General features: G+C 39.8%; 1 protein-coding gene across 4 annotated transcripts in view; it reads left to right on the top strand.

Annotated features, from left to right (window-relative positions):
• Positions 1-22,462, top strand: part of LOC124139325 (signal transducer and activator of transcription 5B-like) — a 78,699-nt gene extending 56,237 nt beyond the window's left edge. For 2 of the 4 annotated variants that reach the window (XM_048388924.1, XM_048388925.1), the window contains exons 13-21: positions 1,487-1,625; positions 3,939-4,015; positions 11,479-11,588; positions 13,877-14,028; positions 15,374-15,547; positions 15,880-15,955; positions 16,435-16,756; positions 18,639-18,761; positions 20,498-22,462. In XM_048388924.1, the coding sequence (XP_048244881.1) occupies positions 1,487-1,625; positions 3,939-4,015; positions 11,479-11,588; positions 13,877-14,028; positions 15,374-15,547; positions 15,880-15,955; positions 16,435-16,756; positions 18,639-18,761; positions 20,498-20,722 (1,398 nt within the window). In that variant the 3' untranslated portion in view covers positions 20,723-22,462. The remainder of the gene's footprint in view (positions 1-1,486; positions 1,626-3,938; positions 4,016-11,478; positions 11,589-13,876; positions 14,029-15,373; positions 15,548-15,879; positions 15,956-16,434; positions 16,757-18,638; positions 18,762-20,497) is intronic. The other 2 variants (XM_048388926.1, XM_048388927.1) reach the window with 2 other exon arrangements.
• Positions 22,463-26,137: the final 3,675 nt, after the last annotated feature.

Raw genomic sequence — 26,137 nt, 5'->3', positions numbered from 1 at the left:
GAGCAGGTCCCCAGTACCCCATGTATGTCTCCCTTGAATCACAGAGCAGGTCCCCATCACCCCATGTATGTCTCCCTTGAATCACAGAGCAGGTCCCCAGTACCCCATGTATGTCTCCCTTGAATCACAGAACAGGTCCCCAGTACCCCATGTATGTCTCCCTTGAATCACAGAGCAGGTCCCCATCACCCCATGTATGTCTCCCTTGAATCACAGAGCAGGTCCCCAGTACCCCATGTATGTCTCCCTTGAATCACAGAACAGGTCCCCAGTACCCCATGTATGTCTCCCTTGAATCACAGAGCAGGTCCCCAGCACCCCATGTATGTCTCCCTTGAATCACAGAACAGGTCCCCAGTAACCCATGTATGTCTCCCTTGAATCACAGAGTGAGTCCCAAGTACCCCATGTATGTCTCCCTTGAATCACAGAACAGGTCCCCAGTACCCCATGTATGTCTCCCTTGAATCACAGAACAGGTCCCCAGTACACCATGTATGTCTCCCTTGAATCACAGAGCAGGTCCCCATCACCCAATGTATGTCTCCCTTGAATCATAGAACAGGTCCCCAGTACCCCATGTATGTCTCCCTTGAATCACAGAACAGGTCCCCAGTACCCCATGTATGTCTCCCTTGAATCATAGAACAGGTCCCCAGTACTCCATGTATGTCTCCCTTGAATCATAGAACAGGTCCCCAGTACCCCATGTATGTCTCCCTTGAATCATAGAACAGGTCCCCAGTACCCCATGTATGTCTCCCTTGAATCACAGAACAGGTCCCCAGTACACCATGTATGTCTCCCTTGAATCACAGAACAGGTCCCCAGTACCCCATGTATGTCTCCCTTGAATCACAGAGTGAGTCCCAAGTACCCCATGTATGTCTCCCTTGAATCACAGAACAGGTCCCCAGTACCCCATGTATGTCTCCCTTGAATCACAGAGTGAGTCCCCAGTACCCCATGTATGTCTCCCTTGAATCACAGAACAGGTCCCCAGTACCCCATATATGTCTCCCTTGAATCACAGAACAGGTCCCCAGTACCCCATGTATGTCTCCCTTGAATCACAGAGTGAGTCCCAAGTACCCCATGTACGTCTCCCTTGAATCACAGAGTGAGTCCCCAGTACACCATGTATGTCTCCCTTGAATCACAGAACAGGTCCCCAGTACCCCATGTATGTCTCCCTTGAATCACAGAGTGAGTCCCCAGTACCCAATGTATGTCTCCCTTGAATCACAGAACAGGTCCCCAGTACCCCATGTATGTCTCCCTTGAATCACAGAACAGGTCCCCAGTACCTCATGTATGTCTCCCTTGAATCACAGAGTGAGTCCCCAGTACCCCATGTATGTCTCCCTTGAATCACTGAGTGAGTCCCCAGTACCCAATGTATGTCTCCCTTGAATCACAGAACAGGTCCCCAGTACCCCACGTATGTTGGAACTTTACCCCAGCTCTATTGCCCTCCCTGTTCCAGTACAACAACTTCCAGCATCCGTTCCCCAACGAGCTGCCCCTGGACAAGGTGCTGGACATGCTGAGCTCCTGCCTCCGGACCATCAGCCCCCGCGACCTGCAGGAGGATGAGCGCAGGTTCCTCGGGGAGAAACTCACAGGTACTTCTCAACCATAACACCTGTAACAGATTGACATTAATATACCTATAATAATATATGATCCATAATTATCTGTCAGGATACTAGCATCTTAGACTATCAGCATTATACATCTATACACATGTGCGGCGTGAGTCCCAGGAAGCCGTCAGCCTGTACAGACGTCACTTAGTATATCAGTAAACAGCGATTAACCAAACACAGCATTTCGTTATGCAGTTCTCAGCTGATACGACAACCTGAGAATATTACAACACCCTGGGTAGCCAGTTGGTTTATAGAGGTTTCGAAAATTGACATGATCAAACTGTTTTGTGCAAGCATTGTTATGTAACTGAAGACGAAACACATGTTATATACCACTGTGTGCTCTACTAAAGTGAGTGTAAATACCCAAAACTGTAAATGATTATCTTTAATCATTACAAACATTATGTGAACAAATGTTTATGACATGTTAAACTTTGCCGTGTTCCTGAATTATATCTTCACAATAAGATAAATCACTTGTTTCTCTTTCCTTAAGAAATAACTCTCTACTATAAAATCGTATGTGTAAACCATTTTTGTACTATGGGTTTGATGGCAAATAAATAAATAAATAAATAAATAAATAAATAAATAAATAAAATTGTGTCTATAAACTTCTCTACCAGCAGGTTATTATTTACAGTGTGTTTACAAACATATTAGCATCGGTGTGTTGAAATGTTAAAAAAAATTGCATTTTAATATTTATGGATAAAAATGGTGAATCTGTTCAATGAGTAGTATCTTTAGCTCACCTGACTGAAGGTGAGCTTATGTTGTGGCCTCCATGTGTCATCTGTCATGCATTGTATATATCTTTTGTTAAATGGCTGTGTTTGTTGACATTTTACACTGTAGACTCCACATCAAGATGAGCTACAAAACCACAGCGCTATTTTAAACCTTTTCTTTGACAGTGGTATGTGCATGTATTCTTGTCAGAGACATGTTTGTATTAATTTTATCAATATACAATGTTTGTAGGCCTGGGATGAGTCCACATTGACTACCTGGGGATCTAACCCCCTGTTACCCTACCCTACCCATGTACCCTGCTGTAGGCTTCAAATGTTGGGTAAAAATTGTCCAATTTGGAATTTTTTACTGGAGCCCTTGGAAAAACTATTTAGATACAAATATATTATGATCGTGCATACACTGAAGTTGACTAAAGCTTTGTCTTTACTCAAACCAAGAAAAAGTCAGAAGGGATGTGTGCATAGCCTGAAAGAAATGGGAACAGTAGTGACTTGCAGTGTAACCATGGAGGTGTTTTTTTTAATGTCTAAACAATATATCACATGACCATGGGTCCCGGTATTCCTGTGGGTAGCTGGTTCCTTCTCAGGACCCACCCAGCCTGAGTACTTGAGTTACCCGTCCCAGCCCAAGTGGTTGAACATGTCCATTGTCTTCCTTGCCAAAACAGCATGCACCTTTTCAGTTCCTTGCACACAATCAGGTCTGGCCAATGTCGGAAATACGTACTTAATGCTGATTTGGTAAAAACATTACTCACTGAGCATGCCCGGTTGACGTCCCATCTGTGGTGTGGCCAAGGTTGCTGATTGGCCCGGTTCCCAGTTTTCTGATTGGCCATAGACATGACCTGTCTGATGTTCAATATTTGGTATTGTTATGATTGAGAATAGTTCCCAGTTTTCTGATTGGCCAAAGACATGACCTGTCTGATGTTCCATATTTGGTATTGTTATGATTGAGAATAGTTCCCAGTTTTCTTATTGGCCATAGACATGACCTGTCTGATGTTCCATATTTGGAATTGTCATGATTGAGAATAGTTTCCCATTTTCTGATTGGCCATAGACATGACCTGTCTGATGTTCCATATTTGGTGTTGTTATGATTGAGAATAGTTACCCATTTTCTGATTGGCCATAGACATGACCTGTCTGATGTTCCATATTTGGTATTGTTATGATTGAGAATAGTTAACCATTTTCTGATTGGTCACAGACATGACCTGTCTGATGTTCCATATTTGGTATTGTTATGATTGAGAATAGTTACCCATTTTCTGATTGGTCACAGACAGCTGCTCTCAAAGTGTATCAGATGTCCCTTATTTGATGTGGCCAAAGTCAAGAAAGGTTTCATGGTTTCTAATTAGGCATAGACATGACCTCATTGAATGTGTCTGTCTGATGTCCCATATTTGGTGTTGTTATAATTGAGAATAGGTACAAAGTTTCTGATTGGCCATAGACTTTGCCTCAAGGAACGTGCATGGCTAACGTCCTGTGTATTGTGTGTGTGTTGCAGGGAAGTCAATCAAGAAGACCAGCCCAGGCCAGGGACCAACCGTCACCTTCTCTCAGTTCTGCGTGGTGAGTCTATCTGTAAGTCACCTTATGGCGAGTATCTTGCTGTTGTCTTAGTAACAAATCTGATGCTACATTTCATGATACAAAATTGGGAACATTTGACTAATAAATGAACTTCTTGTATTCCTGTTACAAATGTTTAGATTTCACACACATTGTATTTTCAATAGTTATGACTTGTACGCGATTAACGAGCTGCTTCTTGACATCAGTGGATGAAGTTTCAATTTGATTTTTTTTTTTTAATTTGAAAAAAATATGTTTAAATTAATATTTAATGTATGACACAAACAAACATAGTATCAACATAAAAGGGTGAGTGAGTGAAAGTGTATTATACACCGATTTTAGCAATATTGCATCAATATGATGTTGGGGACACTACAAATGGGTTTCACATGTTGAATGTGGGGAGTCAAACCCGGGCCTTCGTCATGATGAGCAGACAGGGAACAAATTAAATGCTAATTCAAATAGTTATGTAGGTATTGGTATTATTCTTCGTAAAATAAAATAGTTTTCTGCTTTCTGTTTTGCCATCTTGTCTCACAAGTTACAGAGACTTTCATTGAATTCACTGATGAGTAATAGTTTTAACACTGTGAACCTCTGGCTTACATTAACAGTTCTAAATGAAGTTTTTGCCTTTGAATTCTCATTCTCATAGTTTCTCTCCTGAATTAAGGCTTCTAGTTACTTTTTGTAGGGGGATAAGGAGCCTCAAATGCAGAGTTGCGTCCCTTAGGCATACCACAAACCTTTGAAACCTTGTAGTTTCGAATCCTGGTTCACCCCGAGTATTTTTCAAGGATTGTCGGCACCATACCAGTGCTCATGGGTTTCACCAAAGTGGTAAACGCCTAAGACCACAGGCTTTCCTTCCACATTAAGCTGACACGCCGTGGTATAACTGGAGTACTGTTCAACCTAACTCACTCACTCACTCACTCACTTTTTCTGGGCCTATCTGCAATAGCCAGTATTTTTCAAGGATTGTCGGCACCATACCAGTGCTCATGGGTTTCACCAAAGTGGTAAACGCCTAAGACCACAGGCTTTCCTTCCACATTAAGCTGACACGCCGTGGTATAACTGGAGTACTGTTCAACCTAACTCACTCACTCACTCACGCACTTTTTCTGGGCCTATCTGCAATAGCCAGTCATATGAAAATAAAACCTGTTATCCGACTAAGTACAGTTTGGTAATACCCTCCTTTTCTGTTACTTGGTAGTTACATCCCCTTTCCACACTGCTGTGTGTACTGTAAAAAGACCTGTAAAATGCACAAGAAAATGCTTTTTAATTGGCTCTTATGAAGATTATTTACTTTTTGGTCTGGAAATTGGTCAAGAGGCTATTGTGTTATGGGGTGCCATTGTAAAGCAACACATCAAATTATTACAAAAACAACTATGTTCAAGATCTACTGGAATCGAGAACATGTCTGGTGACACAGATTGTCACTGATTTGTTGAATTGTAGCATCAGATTTGTTTACCTCTTTTGCTTTTTGTTGCGCATAGTTTCTATAGTAAATACAATGTGATTTCTATTGTAGGGTCACTGCATATGTGGTAATAATGTGGAGTAAGTGGATATATGGTAATTAATGTGGAGTAATTGGATATGTGGTAATTAATGTAGAGTAATTAGATATGTGGTAATTAATGTAGAGTAATTAGATATGTGGTAATTAATGTGGAGTAATTGGATATGTGGTAATTAATGTGAAGTAATTAGATATAGGGTAATTAATGTTGAGTAATTGGATATGTGGTAATTAATGTAGAGTAATTAGATATGTGGTAATTAATGTGGAGTAATTGGATATGTGGTAATTAATGTGGAGTAATTAGATATAGGGTAACTAATGTTGAGTAATTGGATATGTGGTAATTAATGTGGATATGTGGTAATTAATGTGGAGTAATTGGATATGTGGTAATTAATGTGGAGTAAGTGGATATATGGTAATTAATGTGGAGTAAGTGGATATATGGTAATTAAATGTGGAATCACATAATCAATCTGTGATTTTTGTCGTTAAGTCATTGGATCACAAAATCAATCTGTGATTTCTGTTGTTAAGTCATTGGATCATAAAATCAGAATCTGCTGCATCTGATGATGTTCTGGTTGAAAATATGCCTAAATTTTATTTAGACACCATGCTCCCTCAGTAAAGTTTTAGTGAAAGCTCCTGACATTTTATGACTGAAACAGATTCGGGCTGCACAGATATTGAAAAAACACAAATCTGTTGAAAGAAACACCAAGCTGGAGCAATTTGGCAGTTATAGCAAGTTGTTCCAACACCATTGTAATTTTTCTGATTTAAGATTCATATCAGTCAAAATGAGTAAATGATGACCCATGTTAGAAAAACTAAATGTTTCAATTTATCACATGACGCCAATTACATTGTAACTTTAGAAATGGGCCTCAGACCTAGGAGCTTAGTCTTCTTCAATGTCATTGCTCTAGGATCTATTTTTCAATATTACTAAATACAAATTTTACAAAAGTCACTGCCTGAGAGCCAATTGTTAAGTGTTTTAACCATGTTTTATATTCTCTGCTACTAATAAATCAGGCTGAATATGTTAGATTAAACTCTCTAACATTGTATGAAGCGGTGCCATTTCGGTGAAGAAATTCTGAGTGTCACGTCCCTATGCCGCCCTACTAATGAAAACCAGCAGAGAGTAACCAAACTATGAAATATGTACACATTTTAATTAGGAATAGCCACACAAATTACAAACAAGACACAATCCCCATTAGATGTGCATCGGAATGATTAAAACCCACCACATTTTCAATGGAGTGAGTGAGTGAGTGAGTTTGGTTTTACGCCGCTTTTAGCAATATTCCAGCAATATCACGGCGGGGGACACCAGAAATGGGCTTCACACATTGTACCCATGTAGGGAATCGAACCCGGGTCTTCGGCATGACGAGCGAATGCTTTAACCACTAGGCTACCCAACCGCCCCAATGGAACCAAACACAGTATAACATGCAGACTGCAACAAACTGGGTGTGTACACATTTGGTTTGCTGCGGCCTCCATGCGGAAAATATGGTGGGTTGTTATCATTATGCACACTTTGTTGGATTTGTGTCTTTTTTATAATTGTTGTGGCAGTTTCTGTTTAATGTGTGTACAGATTCCATTGTTTGGTTACTCTCTGCGGGTTTTCTTTTGGGAATTCTGGGTAGAACAGGTCCCAAATAATCCATGCTTGTTGGAAGAGGTGACACTGAGAAATAGAATAGGTGGCCACCTGGTTCATTGTACATAGGTTCCTTTTACCCTGATGTTTTGATCTCTTTGCTCATACTATCAATCACTGGTTTGCCTTGCCAAGATTGGATGATATGCAGGCAGCTGTGATGTTGCTGGAATATTGCTGACTGTTGTGTTCAGCAGCATTCCTTCATCCACTCTTTGTAAAGACCTTGTGAAGCCATCCCGGAGAGTGGAAGGTTGGTGGTTCGATCCACGGCCACATCATTCTTAAAGATGTTAGAAAGATGGTACTTGTTGTTACCCTGCCTAGTACTTGGCAGTAAGGGGCTAAAACAAGGACTGGTCGGCTTTGAGTCAGTATACTGTGTCTGAGTGGGGTATTAATGTTAAACTGCGGCATAGTATCTCAGTTGGCTATCACTATAAAACCGGCATTAGTCTGGACTACCAGAAGCATATAAGTGCAATAATCATGATAATCTATAAACACGACATTAAACCCTTTTTCCTCACCTCACCTCACCTCACCCTCGCCTCACATCCCATCGCATCGCATCGCATCCCATCACATCCCATCACATCCCATCCCATCGCATTGCATCACATCACATCACATCGCTTAGCATCGCATTGCATCACATCACATCACATCAATTGGCATCAATTCGCATCACATCACATCACATCACATCACATCACATCACATCACTTCACAATACCTACTTAATATTATGTCAAAGCTTATAAGCAATTCAGAGTTGTTGTGAGTGAATGGGTGCCATTTAATTTAGAAGACAGGAATAGTCCAGGTATATCCACAGCAACCTGGAACTGATTGAGTCTGGACCAGGCAAACCATTGACTGAAAACTTGAGCAATATCCCCTGCTATCAGGGCCTGACACCACACAGTCGGCCAAATCATCTGTTCCAAATTTAATCAGCTGTCATTGTGTTCAACATGATTGTGTCGCATCACTTAAATTCTGCTGTAGCATGATTCATGCAACACTAGCAGGTCGCCAAACAGCAATATAGTTCTCACTTGTAGCACACAGATTCACAATATAAAAACATTATCCACATTGATAGTATGAATTAAATTTCAGAATGATCATAGAATATTGACCACAAAGTATATGAATAAACTGGGGAAGTTTGAGGTCAGAATAGGTCCCCATTCCCCAGTACCCCTTGCTTGTCTTCCCGTGGAGATTTGAGGTCAGAATAGGTCCCCAGTACCCCTTGCTAGTCTCCCCGTGGAGATTTGAGGTCAGAATAGGTCCCCAGTACCCCTTGCTTGTCTCCCTGGGGAAGTTTGAGGTCAGAATAGGTCCCCATTCCCCAGTACCCCTTGCTTGTCTTCCCGTGGAGATTTGAGGTCAGAATAGGTCCCCATTCCCCAGTACCCCTTGCTTGTCTCCCTGGGGAATTTTGAGGTCAGAATAGGTCCCCATTCCCCAGTACCCCTTGCTTGTCTTCCCGTGGAGATTTGAGGTCAGAATAGGTCCCCAGTACCCCTTGCTAGTCTCCCCTTGGAGATTTGAGTTCAGAATAGGTCCCCAGTACCCCTTGCTTGTCTCCCTGGGGAAGTTTGAGGTCAGAATAGGTCCCCATTCCCCAGTACCCCTTGCTTGTCTTCCCGTGGAGATTTGAGGTCAGAATAGGTCCCCAGTACCCCTTGCTTGTCTCCCTGGGGAAGTTTGAGGTCAGAATAGGTCCCCATTCCCCAGTACCCCTTGCTTGTCTCCCCATGGAGATTTGAGGTCAGAATAGGTCCCCAGTACCCCTTGCTTGTCTCCCTGTGGATTTTTGAGGTCAGAATAGGTCCCCAGTATCCCATGCTTGTCTCCCTGTGGAGATTTGAGGTCAGAATAGGTCCCCAGTATCCAATGCTTGTCTCCCTGTGGAGATTTGAGGTTAGAATAGGTCCCCAGTACCCCTTGCTTGTCTCCCTGGGGAAGTTTGAGGTTAGAATAGGTCCTCAGTATCCCTTGCTTGTCTCCCTGGGGAAGTTTGAGGTTAGAATAGGTCCTCAGTATCCCACGCTTGTCTCACTGTGGAGATTTGAGGTCAGAATAGGTCCCCAGTATCCCATGCTTGTCTCCCCTTGGAGATTTGAGGTCAGAATAGGTCCCCAGTACCCCTTGCTTGTCTCCCTGTGGAGATTTGAGGTCAGAATAGGTCCCCAGTACCCCTTGCTTGTCTCCCTGTGGAGATTTGAGGTCAGAATAGGTCCTCAGTATCCCATGCTTGTCTCCCTGTGGAGATTTGAGGTCAGAATAGGTCCCCAGTATCCCATGCTTGTCTCCCCTTGGAGATTTGAGGTCAGAATAGGTCCCCAGTACCCCTTGCTTGTCTCCCCTTGGAGATTTGAGGTCAGAATAGGTCCCCAGTATCCCATGCTTGTCTCCCCTTGGAGATTTGAGGTCAGAATAGGTCCCCAGTACCCCTTGCTTGTCTCCCTGTGGAGATTTGAGGTCAGAATAGGTCCTCAGTATCCCATGCTTGTCCCCCTGTGGAGATTTGAGGTTAGAATAGGTCCCCATTCCCCAGTATCCCATGCTTGTCCCCCTGTGGAGATTTGAGGTTAGAATAGGTCCCCATTCCCCAGTATCCCATGCTTGTCCCCCTGTGGAGATTTGAGGTTAGAATAGGTCCCCATTCCCCAGTATCCCATGCTTGTCCCCCTGTGGAGATTTGAGGTTAGAATAGGTCCCCATTCCCCAGTATCCCATGCTTGTCTCCCTGTGGAGATTTGAGGTCAGAATAGGTCCCCAGTATCCGAGTTACCTTCTTGCTCTGACAGTTAGATTCCTAATTTAGATAGATAGATAGATAGATAGATAGATAGATAGATAGATAGATAGATAGATAATAACCTATAGATTCATAACAACCTAACCCAGACACAGCCATGTTGATGTGAGAGGGAAACCAACTCGTGCTTAGATTCCATCAACAATATTTCTCAGCTGCATGTGTCGTAGTCTTGCGACCATGTGTTCTATACATTGTGTCAGAATCAGGCAAGGTTCGAACGAAGTTCATTTCATTTAATAGTGGTCATTTGATTTCATTAAAAACATACTCATTTCATCATCTGACTAAAATACACATTGCAAAATGGTCACATGTATTCAAAGATATTGGCGGAACATTGTATTTTCAAAACCTTTTCTCAGTATTGACGATGTATACAATCTTTCTAAAACTTGTTGAATGATGTGCTCTTTCACTTTCTGTGTCAACTTCATCTGAATTCTATCTTACATCAGCTGTTACTATTTCACTGATTGTTGCTATGCATTGTTTGGTGTACATCCGTTGTGTGGGTATCTGTTCCTAGGATATACTGTACTTACATCACCTTGTTTTATACAGGGAGCAATTCAGATACACATAAAATATTTCCATAAAAAGTAATAGAATAAAATCATGACAACCCTATTTTAACTCCTTAAGATTGTTTGTAATTGGCATTGTATTTTGGTAGTCTTTCAATATCTTTTCAAAGTTTTGTTACTCTTGTCGGGTATTTATCTAGACCTGCTCAGAGACCAATATCCAGCTTCAAGTCTGCAACAAATCTTAGTACAAATTCTCAAATTGGAATTATAAATTCATGTAATAACTAATGCCGTATTCGACGTAATAAGCGCCCACTGTGATATTTGCTAATATATTGGCTAGTGAACAATCCCAATTAGCCCCCCTTCCGATTTATCAATGTACACAAGACTTATTTATTCGTGTATAATACGCACTCTGTGTTATATGCACCCTTAATTATGGGCATTATATTCTGGAAAAATGTATCTGTCGTACACAGTTCAGACTGTCAGCATAAACCACAAAATTTATCTTTCAACTCTTTTTTCCACCAAAGTAATATTCTAATAAGAGCCCCCTATTTCTAATTTTGAGAGCACCCAGGGCGCTTATTATGTCGAATACAGTAACTAAATTTCACTGAATTTCACTGAATTCAGGACCAGTAAACAGGAAGTCTACTTAATATTTAGTTTTATATTATTGCATTGAGTGCATTCTCAGAATACAGGGTTAAAAATATGAAATTTAAAAAATTCTAAGTTTGAACAAAATAAAGATGTTTCCCAAATTCCATGTCAGGGGCAGTTGGCGTAGAATCCCCTGACTATACAGTTCCTGGTTAGTTGCCATGGAGACGTGATGCCTGATAAGATGTCCTTGTATTGCAGAGTAAGATGAACATCAACAAAGATAAGAATGTGGAATTCTCCTTCTGGAAGTGGTTCCAAGCTGTCATCAACCTCATAGAGAAGTTTCTCCTGGAACCCTGGAAGGATGGGTACGAACAGGATACACTTGTTGCATGAGGAGTTTTCACATTTCTGGTGTTATTGGGTAAAATAAGATAGCTATGTGATAAATTGCAAAGAACAATGAAGAACGGAGCGTGGTTTGTTTCACAATAAAACATTGTTCCCTCGTGACGTCATTTCTGGCGATTCAAATATGCACTCGCAACTTGATTACGTTTTATATAATCGATGTTAATTTTGAGAGGGAAGTGTCTAGTAAGTTGTTCCCCATAGAACAAACGCATCCAAAAGTGGGAGAGATATGACAATCGGTATTGGGAGAAGAGGTACAGATAATCGACGTGAGGGTTGTGAGATTATGCGAGAAATACCAAACTTAACCCACCTGTTTATAAAATGGACTTGTTCGACATTGCAGAGGTCGGATTCTATTCAGGGAGTCTATACAGGTAACTTTTTATAAAGCTTGTACATTTTATCAACGTCCTTCAATGTTGATATCTCATTTTAGAAATAAATGACTTGTGGTCCTTGTTTATCGGACCATATAACTCTGCAGGGAGAATAAACCACTCGGGGCGCGTTGTTTCTTAATTCAATGCCCAGAAAAGATCTTTGTAACCAACAGCATTAACGTCAAGTAAGACTGACATTTAGTCCCAGAAATATATTTATGTTATTTAAAAATATATATCTACAAAATTAAAACATTAAAATCCAAATGGAGCCCAGAACAATCCTTAATCGCCTATAGGTGAGGCAATCGAGACTTGCCATATCATTCTAGATTTGAGTTGGACTCCTTTTTCAATTTATTCTCTGGGTTTGGGAGACACGAGCATCAGTTACTAATGAGTGTGTGCCTGTTATGTTTTTCACAGTACTTTGCTGTTCGCAAATCTTTCCAGATTTACAGTACTCAATAACACCTGCAAATCTGAAAACACAAACTGTTTATAACCATTGTTAAAATACAAAACTGAGAGATCAGTCATTTATTACAGGAGTGAGTGGGTCAGAGGTTGCACTGTGCTGTAATGTACTGCTACCGTAATTGTGACCCTCCCCTGCTGCTTGTATTTAGGGTTGACCCTCCCCATGTCCTTGGACATTTTTTTCAATGCCGTTCCCTGAAAAGACAAAATGCAAAAGCACTTTATATTTTAGCGTAAGATGCCCAGTTTTTCATGACCTTCTCCAAATATGAGTATTATTATACCCATATAGGAATTGGTGCTATCCATCCATCCGTCCGTAACGTTTTGTTTCCCAAGCAGAACTCAAAAACCCCGAGAGATATCTTAACCAATCTTTGCAAATAGATAGGTCTAGTGGTGAACTGGTTTGGGATTTTTGAAGTTTCCATAGCAACGACTTTGACTTAGACTGAAAATGGTGGTAGTGCTCATTTCCAGAGCAAATCTTGTAAAACATACAAGATACTCTTGCCTTGCACAAAACCGGACATATTGGTAAGGGATGTGAGTATTTCATGCTTGTTTTGTATGACCCTCTCCTAGAGATTTTTTGGCAACCCTCTCACCCCTACAATAAAATTAGCTTTCATTTTGGAGACTTGAAACCGATTTCCAATATACTAATTTATCGTTGTCGGTTTTTTAAGTTTGAAGTCAGTTTTGAATTCAGTAAGGTGAGCTTCTTGCCCTTTGACACTCTTTGAACATTCATAAAAAGTCTTCACAGGAACATGAAGTTGAATCTTTTTTTCGAATTTGAAGTTACCGAGGCAAGGGAGTTAACTGACAATAAAAATCCAGTTTCCACCCTTGCCGAACTAGGCTGTAATTATGGAGTAATGTTCTGGCTGGACTAATGAGTCGATGCATAGTCCAACCAAAATCGCATAACGAAATCAACATTCGGTTAGACGTTTAGATTTCGGTCGACTGCAGGATTTGCAAAGCATGTGTACCGTCAATTTAACATCAACATATATTTTCCAAATCTTTTCATGTTTTTAATCAAGGTGCTCACATGGTTTCGTGCACTTCGCGAAGTAAGGCCCGTTTTATCACAATATAAATCTTGATTATCAATTGGACCGTCTTGACTGGGCAAACAAATGCAAGTGACATGAGAGGTGGAATCTGATTGGTCAATAGGAGGGACATAACTTGTAATAGCCACTGGCGGCGCTACAATTGAACCTAGTAAATCCTGCCTAATTTAGCAAGGATGGAAACTGGACTTTTATAGTCAGTAAACTCCCTTGCCTCGAGTAGTTGAGAATTTTAAAGACTTCTAGCTAACATGCAAAATCCAAATGTTTGACCAGTTTGCCAATATGTTGCAGTAAAATCAAGGGTTTTGTGAGCAAGACCAGTGTACGGAAGAAGTTGATGAACCAGAGACACGGGACCTTCCTCATCCGATTCTCCGAGTCGTGTGTGAACGGCGACCATCAAGGAGTCACAGGAGGAATTGTTGTGGCCCTCAAATATGAAGGTTAGCTTTGACTCTACTTCTATATACACCAAAGATCCGGGGTAGAATTGGTCTTCAGCAACCCATGCTTGTCGGAAAAGGCGACTAACAGGATTGGGTTGTCAGGCTTGTTGACTTGATTGATGCATGTCATCGTATCCCAATTGATGTTTGTCACTGGATTATCTGCTCCAGATTTTATTATTTCCTGACCGCTGTCATATAGCTAGAATGTCTCTGAGTGCAGTTTTAAACAACAAACAAATAACAGGGGTCTTTGCCCAAACCATTGTACGACTTGAACACAGAAATACAATACTTATCTAATTTCTTTTCTTTGTTTTTTGGTAATACCGTATTTTCTTGAGTATAGTGCTCACTTTTTTTCCAAAAAACACAGCTGTGTAGAAGGGGGTGTGCATTATACATGAAATTATGAGTTTTGATGCTTTTTTCCCCATGGAAAGATATTACCCTGGGCACGTAACACCGGAAATACCATGTCAACAAATCCATACTGAAGAACGCAAATTAATCATGTAATTACACTGTCTGGCTATAAAAAGTGTTCTTTATATATCTGGACTTATGTATGTAACTTATTTTCGCTGAAGGGGTAGATCTACGGTGTAATTTTTTTCTGTGTTTGACGTTCAAATTTTTTTTCTCCAAAATACTGAATCCGCTAGAGGGGGGTGCGCATTATACTCAAGAAAATACGGTAAACATGTTCTTTCATTCTGGAATATGTTTCTACAATTCTGCACACTGATATTTTAATGGCTAATGGCTTACATATATCTTATTACGTATATGTCTATATATAGTTCGTTTGTTCAGGTAAGTTTTTTCCTTGTCTTAATAGACTTTCTCGAGTATTATGTATGTGGGGTTTGTGAGCTCTATCATTGTACCCCAATGGTGTGGACCGTAGCTCACAATATCAATCACTGGATTGTCTGGTCCAGGCTCAATTATTTATAGGCCGCCACATATAGCTGGAATATGCTGAGTGCAGCTTTAAACAACAGACGAACAAAATATTTTGGGGTCAGTTATTTTTCAGGCATGTCAGTTTGGTGAGCATTCAACAACTTTAGCCTCAATTTTGATGCCCAATTCGAATAGCATTTAATTTAGTAATCATGATAATAATAGTCCATATATTAACACTGAAATCTATTGAAAGTGATGCCAAAATCAGGCTAATAGTCTCAAAAGTTTTTGGTACAGACAGGGTAGGAAAATTTCAAGATTCGGATTAAATACCCAATAATATTTGGGAATTGACATCAAGCATGATTGGTCATCGAATTAGTCAGTCTTTGTTAACAATAGGTCATGTAAGTTCAAATGTTGTTTACAGACACAGTGACGTTTTCTCCACCTCGAACGGAGGTACATCTTTCAAAGAACAGTCTGGCGGACATCTTGAGGTCATTCATCAACCAGAAGAAAAACGGAGAAGCCTTGTTACAAACTCTCTTCCCCCACAACAAAGATCGTGAGGCATCATTCAAGAAATACAACACAGTTCAAGGTGTGTACAACTCTAAGTCTCATTGTTAAGTCTTTGGGTCTTCTACAGCCTCTAAGTCTTGTTGAACAGTCTAGGTCTTGTTGTACAGCCGCTAGGTAGTGTTGTACAGCCTCTTTATCATGTTTAACAGCCTCTAGATCTTGTTGGGGATTATTTATAAAAATAATCAAGCCCAAAATTTACTGAAAAGAAATAATAGGCCATTTTCTTTCTGATTAGTGCTCAAGAATACAGTGGGTTATTTTTTATGGATTTTGACTGTGGTTGCTTGAATCTATACCCTGAAAATGAAGTGTCACATGAACTGAAACCTTTCATTGTTCCTGTGTCAGTTGAGAAGAAGAACCAGCAATACAACTCAGGCTACCCAGGCTGGATCACACTCATGGGTCTAGATCTCAGCTTCAGGTGAGCTGCTGACTTGAGGGACTGGTCTTTTATTAATTATAGCACTGCATCATATTTTGCCAACATCCCTCCATTTCATGTGACATTTTTTAATGACACCCCCACCCCCCCACCACACCCACACCCAAACCCATCCCCCCCACCCACCCACATATTAAAGGACAAGTCCCTAAAAGGTGATCAAATTTATTAAAAGAAATATTGGCAAAAATAGAACTGGTTATTTGCATTTGTGATAAATTTTGTTTGAACCAGATGCAAGTAATATGAGAGGTCAAATCTGATTGGTCAATAGGAAGGACATAGAAGGCACATAACATGTAATAGCCACTGGTGGGGTTGTCACGCTACAAAATTCCAGCCTAGTTCGGCAAGGGTGGAAACTTGATTTTTATAGTCAGTTAACTTAAGATGAACTGCTGTGGTATAGCTGAACTACTGTTCAAGGCAGCGTGACACACAACTCTTTTCAATTCCAGTGGCATGAACATCAGTGAGCCTCAGAACCCCTACGGTGGCGATGGTGGCGACTTGGACATCTGGACGGTGACGTCAACATGCCAGAGCCCAGGGCGACACACATCCCGGGGTGGGCCGAATAGGGTCAAGAAGCGACGATGTGACGATTCTCCTGGGAGTAGCACATCCATGCAGGACAGCGTTAACCAGGCATCCACAGTGTTCTATCAGAACGGATTCTCGGGCAGTGATAGCTCCAGCAGCAGTGGCGGAAACATCCCTCGGTTTCTGTCTGCTTCATCAAGCCAGCCGACGACCTACAACCCAAACTCTCACCTGCAGGTATGGAGGAAGGTTGATGTAATCTATTGATAGTCTTTTTGCAGTGTTTTATAACAATCCTTTTGTATTATGGGGCCTTCATTTCACAGGATAAGGCACCGGTCATCTATAATGGGGGTGAGATGGTTGGGTCAGATGAAATCAGAGCATGGTCACCAAACCATATCACAGACTCTAGGGAAGGGTCATAAAAAATAATACACATATTTGGGGAGGTTCATGAGAAAATATATCTTTGCATTTTGTCAATTCCGGGGGGATCATGATAAAAATGTACTTGGACACAGGGAGGGTCATCCCAAAATATGACAAGCATGAGGGAGGGTCAATATTTTCAGTTCATTACTGCATCAAAAACCTGAACCATCCTGCACAAATTTAAATTAATGACTGGTCCCTAACCTTTCAGCAAGGTCTTTCTCCAGAATATTCCTCTATCCTATGGATATTTTATAGAAAGTCCCTCTGTCTCAGGGATATTCTAATGAAATCGTGGGGGTCGGGTAGCCTAGTTTAAGCATTCGCTCGATACGCCGAAGACCTGGGTTTGATTCCCGACATGGGTACAATGTGTGAAGCCCATTTCTGGTGTCCCCCGCCGTGATATTGCTGGAATATTGCTAAAAGCGGCATAAAACCATACTCACTCACTCTAATGAAATCCCTGCAGACCGAGGGATATTCTATAGAATGGCCCTTGCTGGACATTTGTTTTGCATTTGAAAACAATCTATATACGGAAATATGTGGAATGATGCAAAATCAAACAACAAAATTAATGTCTTTCATATATTTCATTGTATCAAACTTTCAACCTCTGTATCTGTTGCCTAGTGAGTGAGCCATGAGGCTACAGAGGCGCTGATAAGTTACCACAATGTTTTTAAGAACCTCTTTTCAATGTTTACGCATATATAAATACAATTTTTTTATAAGACTCAGAAACCATTTTTTCAATTTGTTTTTTGTAAAAATATATGTAACTATGAGAAAGTGTCAGACAGTCAACAAAATTTCTTTTATTTTGCCAGCAAACATACTTCTCCCATTTGACATGTACTTACATATGAGCATGTGTGTGAGTGAGTGAGTTGGGTTTGACCCTGCTTTAACAGTATTCCAATCATATCACAGCATGTCAGCTTCATGTGGGAGGAAAGCCCGATGTGATGCAAGTCTCAGACGTTGAATACTTTACCCACGAGCACGGGTATAGTGCTGATAAAGCAAATCATAAGTGGGATTCAAACCCATGGTCATAGGTAGCTGGCATGCCCAGGGGACGCAACTCTGCTCTATGACCGTCTTAAGTCTGTGTTAAAGTATGTGAGTGACAATCATCGTAGCGCTAAGATCGCTTCATGGAAGAGGTTACTGACCATTTAATATTCTGATGAAGGGAGGGTTTGAGATGTGCCTGAATTTAATAGGCTTGTCAACCACACTCTGAACATCATTTGCTTGATAACAACGTTAGACCCTACACCGAAATGTCGCTCCTAATTGTAATAAAGAAGTTCATTCATATGTCTTATCCTCACTTGGTTTGAGATGTTAGATTGCAAGATATTTTGGGGGACACCGCTTCAAACAATTTTCTATCGAATACGTCCAACCCAAAAAAATAGAAAAATAAAAAAAATATATAAAAAAATAATTAATTTTTTTAATTTTTTTTAAATTAATATTTTTTACATCTGACACAAAGATATTTCTTCTGCTATTTAATATTTGGAACAAACTTATTTTACCCCTACCCAGAATTTACGATCGTCAGTCCCTAAACCAAATATACTATGATCATAATAACCTGTTACTTAAATGATACAGATTTGTATATAAACTGACTACATCTACATGTTAAGTTCTTCTTCAATTGCAGAAAGATGTTCAGCAATTCTGTAACAATTTTGGAATGCCTCAAGCAGGAACCACTTCGACCATCAGTAGCAACGTGACCACCTGGTCAGCTGCTATGCATGTGCCGTGTACTAGTCCAGAGTCGGTAGGTACAAGTTGTAGTTTCAAGCCACAGTTTCAGAACTGTAGTCCTTTATACAAATTCTATTATTAAACATACACACTGTCTTGATACAACTAGAATATGCCACACAAAAAAACAATTAAAAAAAATGTAATTAAAATGCAGATTATATATATAAGCATACACACGTACAGAGATACCAAGGGATGAAACTCTTTCCAGATCAGAATCAGTGATATTAATGTAATTATTAGTAGTATAAAAGCAAATTATTTATTTGATTACCTCTTTGGATTTTGAATTAAATTCTTTTAATTATTTAGATGCATCACCTCGTCAAGAAAGGTCAAAATGCCCTGATTAAATTCAGTGATATTGCTGGAAAATTGCTGAAACCGGTGTAAAACCATATTCACTCACTCACTCACTCACTCACTCACTCACTCACTCACTCACTCGATTGTGTTTCAAGGTTTGTCAGCACCATATCCATGCTAGTGGGTTCCACCAAATGGTAAACGTCTAAGGCCTCTGCATCACTTAGGATTTCCTCCCACTGTCAGCTGATACTCTGCGATATAACTGAAATATTGTTCATAGCCTCATTAAACCATAGTGAATCACCTCCTCACTATGTGTTCAAAGGTTCAAACGGAAACTTGACCTATATGTCCTTCGTTTGTACAATATCGTAAGTTGATCCAGTTTTTGATGGGTCATACCGCCAGTCAAAAGATGGGGAGATGTTCCCTTATCAATTTCACGAACCAAAGTGGTTTTATTAGAAAAGAAACTTTCTTAGTAAAAGATAGTCTAAAATGGAATCCTGCTTGTTTGATTTGAACATTTAACCCTTACGCTAATGCGTAACCAATAGCTGACCAATAGCCTAATGATTGTCTAATGTCGACTTCCTGTTAGTCGTTTCATGGGTCGTTCAAAGTTTTACAAAATGTTCTTCTGACATGATGTGCAATGAAATGTCATCAGAACTTTGTGTAGCAGCAGTGAGCACTAAGATGTGATTTTAATGAGATTGCCTGAAACAAAATGTTTAATGCACCAATTCCCGTGAATACATCGGGCCAATTTGCGATTGATATTTTTTAACGAACAAATGAAGACATGGCCATGTTCCAGCATGAGGAAAAACACTGAGTATTCAGACCAATGAGTGCTCAGATTTTTTTACACACCTGTGAGTGAGAAACCCTTTTGTAATAACTGGTATGAAACGTGTGATCTCGAATTCCAGGTCAGTGATTTGGCTCCACCATGGTGATGACATCAGATCAGATTATGACAGATTTCTTTCCAGATTATATTTCATCGACAAGTTCTCATACTTCAATCAAATTCACCTATGTCTAGTTCAAAAATGTTTTGGTTTTAGAGTGTTTATTAAATGTTTTTGATCTCATCAAGTTTAAATCACATAAATCTAAAAATAGACACGTCAACACCACAAGGCCGACATATTGATTCAAGGGTGATGGTTACAACAAGCCTGGGTGGCACGGATGGCCCAGTCGTCTTAGGTGCCGCAATTCGCTGTGCAGAGTTGCGCCCCTTGGGCAGGCCAGAAACCTATGATTGTGGGTTTGAATCCCGGTTCGCCCCGATTATGTTTCTAGGTTTGTCAGCACCATACTCACTCACTACAACAAGCCTGTGAGGTATTGTGTTTGATCTCACACAAACAATATAGTGCTATGGTTTTGGAAAATGAATTCAAATTTTCATGTTCCATTTTCCAGGCCACCCCAAGTCAGAGTCCCTCATCAACTATGTCAGATTATGAACACAATCTGTCTCCTGATCTCGTTGACATTCAGCCATCACTCCCAATGAGTGCCTTTAACCATACTCAAGGTCAAGGTCAAGCAGGCCCTAGCAACAGCCAATCAGGTTTCTTGGAATTACTTCACAATGGCACCTTGGAAGAAGCACCATGGTCAGTGGAGATAGGTCTTGTTGATTGAGGGAATGTGTTGTTTTGCGGTTTCTTTTATGTAGAAGTTGTCCAATGCTCATCAGTGAACTACAAACTGGAAAGTCTTCAATTGCAAGTTTTGAAAATCAATAATGCACTATCACAGGATGCTAAAATATGAAAGGCATCATTGTACATAATTCAAGGAACTTATTAGGATGAGCATATCACGCTATTCCATTGATATAATGTAATGTTACTGATAGCGTTTGATTTGTTTGTTGTAGATATCTGGTAATATGATTTGGTAAATTTATAATATTTTGTAAATTTACATAATTTTTTAACCTTGAGGTGATTTTAAGTTTCTGGGAAAAAAACATTGTGCATAAATGATAGGTGAACTTTGCAAGATGAAAAAAGCTCTCATTTCTGTTTATATCATGTCATGTTACTGTTAGGTTTTGATTTGTTTGTTGTAGATAGTATTGTTTTATTAAATCCCGGGTGTTTTTCAACCCCATATACCGGTGCCTTTGTCATGAACATGACTGAACGTTAATGATCTTTGTTGATATGATTTCTATGGAATTCATACAAATTTGTTAATAATTTTTATGTTTTTACTGATTTTATTTATCAATCTGTAATCAGACAAAAACAATTGTTTTCAGGGTTGATGTCAACATATTTGGAATGTACGTAAAAGTTGCAAACAAGTAAAGCATTTTTAATTTCATTTTTATCCCCCCGGCATATAATGCAGGGGGGATACAGTCAACGCCTTGTCTGTCTGTCTGTCTGTCTGTCCATCCGTCTTGGGTGGATTTCGTTCCCGGAGCACAACTAAAAAAACGATCAATATCAACAAAACTTGGCAGATATATCAAACAGATCATGAAGTGGTGCCTTTTGTTTCCATGGCAACAAGTTTGATTTTGACTCTGTTCATAGTGGTGTGTACTTTACTTAGAAATACAAAGTTCCGAGGGGCTGTCGGGTAGCCTTGTGGGTAAAGTGATTACTTGTCACGCCGAAGACACAGGTTCGATTTCCCACATGGGTTCAATGAGTGAAGCCCATTTCTGGTATCCCTGCCTTGATATTGCTGGAATATTGCTAAAAGCGGCGTAAAATCGAACTCACTCACTCACAAAGTTCCGAATCCCAATTCCATGGTATTATTTTGATAGCTCAATAACTACTCTTGATACGGACAGACAGATTAGATAGAAATTCTCTCACCAAGACTTGTAGGTTGTAAAACTCAAGTTTACAGATAATATTATATTTGAAAGATCTGCTTCAAGATTGGTAGGTATGAATGTTTGCTCAAGCCTCCCTGTACTTGAGGGTAGAGCGTCCGCCCGGAGAGCGGAAGGTCCGGGGTTCGATCCCCGGCCGCGTCATACCAAAAGACGTTAAAAGATGGTACTTGTTGTTACCCTGTCTGGCGCTCGACATTAAGGGGCTAAAACAAGGACTGGTCGGCTCGGAGTCAGTATACTGTGTCTGAGTGGGGTATTCATGTTAAACTGCTGCATGGTATCTCAGTGAGCTAGCACTATAAATCGGCATCAGTCCGGACTAGTACAAGCAGCCACACACACACATACACGTGCATGCACGTCGCTATATAAGTGCAATAATCTTGGACGCGACGTAAAACCCAATTTCACCTCACCTCACCTGTACTTGAGCATGCTTAGATGATATTATATAAATGCTTTCAAAGGAATTAGAATATTTTGTGGTGCATCTGCATGCATTTCAAAACACTGATACATAAGCACATTGAAAAAATGAGAACCAATTCTATTTTCCTTTTTGTTGAAGACTTCTGTTTCCATTCACAAAGTTCAAACAAGATTTAACTACGCAGAAATGCTTTAAATGAGCATTCTTTCGTATCTTTGACCACAGTAGTTTGATAATTTTTGTCAGTTTTCTTTTCACTGATGGTAAGATCTACCGTAATAGTGTGTGAATTACATTCCTGCAATGAAAGGTGTAAACCAGAGATTTGCATTTTGTTTTATGCATTCTTATTTACCGTATTCGACGTAATAAGCACCCCGCTCGTGAGCAATCCCAATTAGCACCCTTTTGGATTGATCAATGTACACAATACTTATTTATTCGCGCTCGTGTGTTATATGCACCCTTAAATTCTGGAAAAATATATCTCTCGTATATAAACGTTTCAGGCTGTCAGCATAAACCACGAAATTTATCTTTCAACTCTCTTTTTTTTCCGACAAAATAATATTCTAATAAGAGCCCCCTATTTCTAATTTTGAGAGCGCCCTGGACGCTTATTACGTCAAATACGGTAATTGTTGCAATAAAATATTCCTCTCTTTTTTCAGTTTTGATAATGAACTGACTTTATGTTAAATCACATTGCACTTTAGAATATTTCATCCAGTTTGATACCCCTGTGCACCAACCACTGATGAAGTGACGAACTTTGATCGCCCAATGAAAATATAAGAACTGTGGGTATTGATCCAATGAGATGTCAGCTTTGTAAAACAATTCTGTTTCACTATATTCTGAAATGTCTGTTATTGTAGTTATCTTATAGTTGTTAGTGTTTGTTTTGGCTGGGAATACTGCCATGCAGGTTACCAGTATGTTGTGTAAATATGCAGTGTATAGAACAACTGTGTTTCTGTGGAATGTGAATAGGCAGTTACTTTGAAGTTGTTGTTTTGTGTTTTGTTTTGGGGGGTTTTTTTTGGTTTTTTATTTTTGCAGAGTATTTACATACTTTTTGATATCAATGTATTCAAAGAAATAAAAAGTGCATGACAGCTTGACCAAAGATTATTAAAGTAATCTCCATTCCAATTAATGACGGAAGCATAATTTGTTAACTTATAAAATTCCGTGAGCTCCTTCTGTATAAATTGGAATCTGGTGGATAGATATTATTCCTTTAAGTTGAAAATGATTCATTTAGACAAAATAATGATAATGTTATGTTGTTTTGTTGTTTTTGTTATGGGATCAAAACAATTATAAGGGAGTAATCATTACATGCTGTAAACTAGTGTGTGGGGATCATTAATTTCATCAAATGATGGATCAGGCGTGTAGTAGAGTCCTGGCTGCTATTTGTCTTGACAGAGCGTGTCATTGATTAGAGGCAGGCATGTATTGGAGCCCTGGCATCTAATGGAGGAAATGCGGTGTTTGTTCTTGGAAATATACATCAACCCTGAAATCATTTTTGTTTAAAAACTCAAAACAATTTTCTCCAGTTTCTTGGCATTTTTACCAATGAAGTCTGTGAAAGAATTGGATAACATTGTATGACTAAATAACAACATGAAATAAGTTAAAAACTTGTTACGTGAATGCTGTTACAAAAGAAAGTGTTTTTAACATAAATTGCCTTATATTAACATATCAACATGCGTCTAATGCTTTAAAAATGAATATTTTATATAATTGTTTTAATATGCTAAATATAGAGGTGTTTCATATTTAAGTTGCTTGATTTTTGTATGAATTTTGAAATATGATTAATAATTAAATGTTTTCTGTACAGTGTTGTAGTATTTATGTTGGACAGATAATCCCCACTGTGTCAACGCTTGATCTGTTATTTGTTTACAGTTATTTCAAGTTGTATCATCCTTCCACATGTCACGTCATTAGGGACGTGGGAAGGTCGGGTAGCCTAGTGGTTAAAGTGTTCGCTCGTCACGCCGAAGACCCGGGTTCGATTCCCGACATGGGTACAATGTGTGAAGCCCACTTCTGGTGTCCCCCGCTGTGAAATTGCTGGAATATTGCTTAAAGCAGCGTAAAACCCAGCGTAAAATCTGAGGATAAAATATATATGTCTGCGACAAATAATTATTTTCATAAATACCTTCCTCCCTGAAAATTCAAATGGTCAGTCTTTAATTGAATGAAATATTTTTACTTGTAAAATATTGATTCTCATATTGAAACGACAACAATGTTTATATACTTCATTCCATGGTTTTGTCACCCTTACAACTTCCATTTGGAAGCTGATTTCCTTTGTTTTGTACACTTCATATCAGATATGAATTTTAAAAATTAAAGGCTTGGACGCAGGAAACTGACGTGTTTTTTCCCCTACTAAGAGAATTGCATGCAACCCTTTTTTGTTGTACGAGACAACTGAAAGGAGTCAGGCTCGGTGATTCTTTGAGTGTCATCGTACCATGCTGGTATGGGATGTTGCACATTTACTGGTTTGTCTGGTCCAAACTTGAGAAGCAACATTGCCGTCATGGAGCTGGAATGTTGCTGAGTGCATTGTTAAACGAACAAAAAAAGATTAAAATGACAGGACAGACACAGGAGACACTCAGACACGGGACTCTCACACACTCTCTGGTCTCTGTGCCAAATCACACCCAATGATATAGTTTTTTACAATAACTGTCTTGCTTTTTATAACTTCTAAAATTGCCCTCGAGTGCGGAACATCTGGGGTTCAGTCCCCGGCCGTGTCATACCAAAAGACGTTAAGAGATGGTACTTGTTGTTACCCTGCCTGGTGCTCGTCATTAAGTTGCGTAAGCAAGGACTGGTCGGCTCCGAGTCAGTATACTGTGTCTGAGTGGGGTATTCATGTTAAATTGCGGCATGGTATCTCAGTGGGCTAGGACTAAAATGGGCATCAGTACAGACTGGATGCACGTTCTATATAAGTGCAACAATCTTGGACGTAACGTCAAACCCCGTTTCACCTCAACTTACATTATGAAACAGCATTTTTTAGTCAGGTATTGTTTTTGCTCTGGTTTTAGTCTTGTCTCTACACAAGGTTTTTTTGTTTGTTTTTTTGTTTAACGCCGCACCATACAATCCAGTGATTGACATGAGCATCAATCCATGCAACTGGGATACGATGACATGCATCAACCAAGTCAGGGTGTCTGACCACCTGATCCCATTAGTCGCCTATTACGACAAGCATAGTCACCTTTTACAGCAAGTATGGGTTGCTGAAGACCTTTTCTACCCCGCATTTTCACGGGTCCTCTACACAAGGGAACCTAACTCGTCACTTCATACTTCGAGCTGGAGTTGGCATATGATCAGGTGGAACATCAGAATCAAGTTACACACACACCAATTAAATGTATTCTTTTACATATTTTATGAGACAATGTATGACAAGAGAGAAGGTTAGAAATGGAATTGGTGTCTGCGCTGAAATATTATATTGGTTTGGTCTCATCTAGGAAAGGGTGGTGGGTTAGCTCATGGTTAAAGTGTTTGCTCGTCACGTGGAAGGCTCGGGTTTGATTCCCAATGTACAATGTATGAAGCCCATTTCTGGTGTCCCTCGATGTGATGGAATATTGCTAAAAGCAGCATAAAACTGTACTCACTCACTATCTAGGAATAATATATGAAGCACCACACTCATGCAATTACTTTACTGAATCAGGTAGGTCATCCGAATACAGCA

Source organism: Haliotis rufescens, unplaced genomic scaffold (assembly GCF_023055435.1).
Source record: "Haliotis rufescens isolate VD_foot unplaced genomic scaffold, xgHalRufe1.0.p SCAF_8, whole genome shotgun sequence".
Lineage (NCBI taxonomy): Eukaryota > Metazoa > Mollusca > Gastropoda > Lepetellida > Haliotidae > Haliotis > Haliotis rufescens.
The sequence above is the reverse complement of the archived record's forward strand: the minus strand, read 5'-3'. Positions and strand labels throughout refer to the sequence as shown.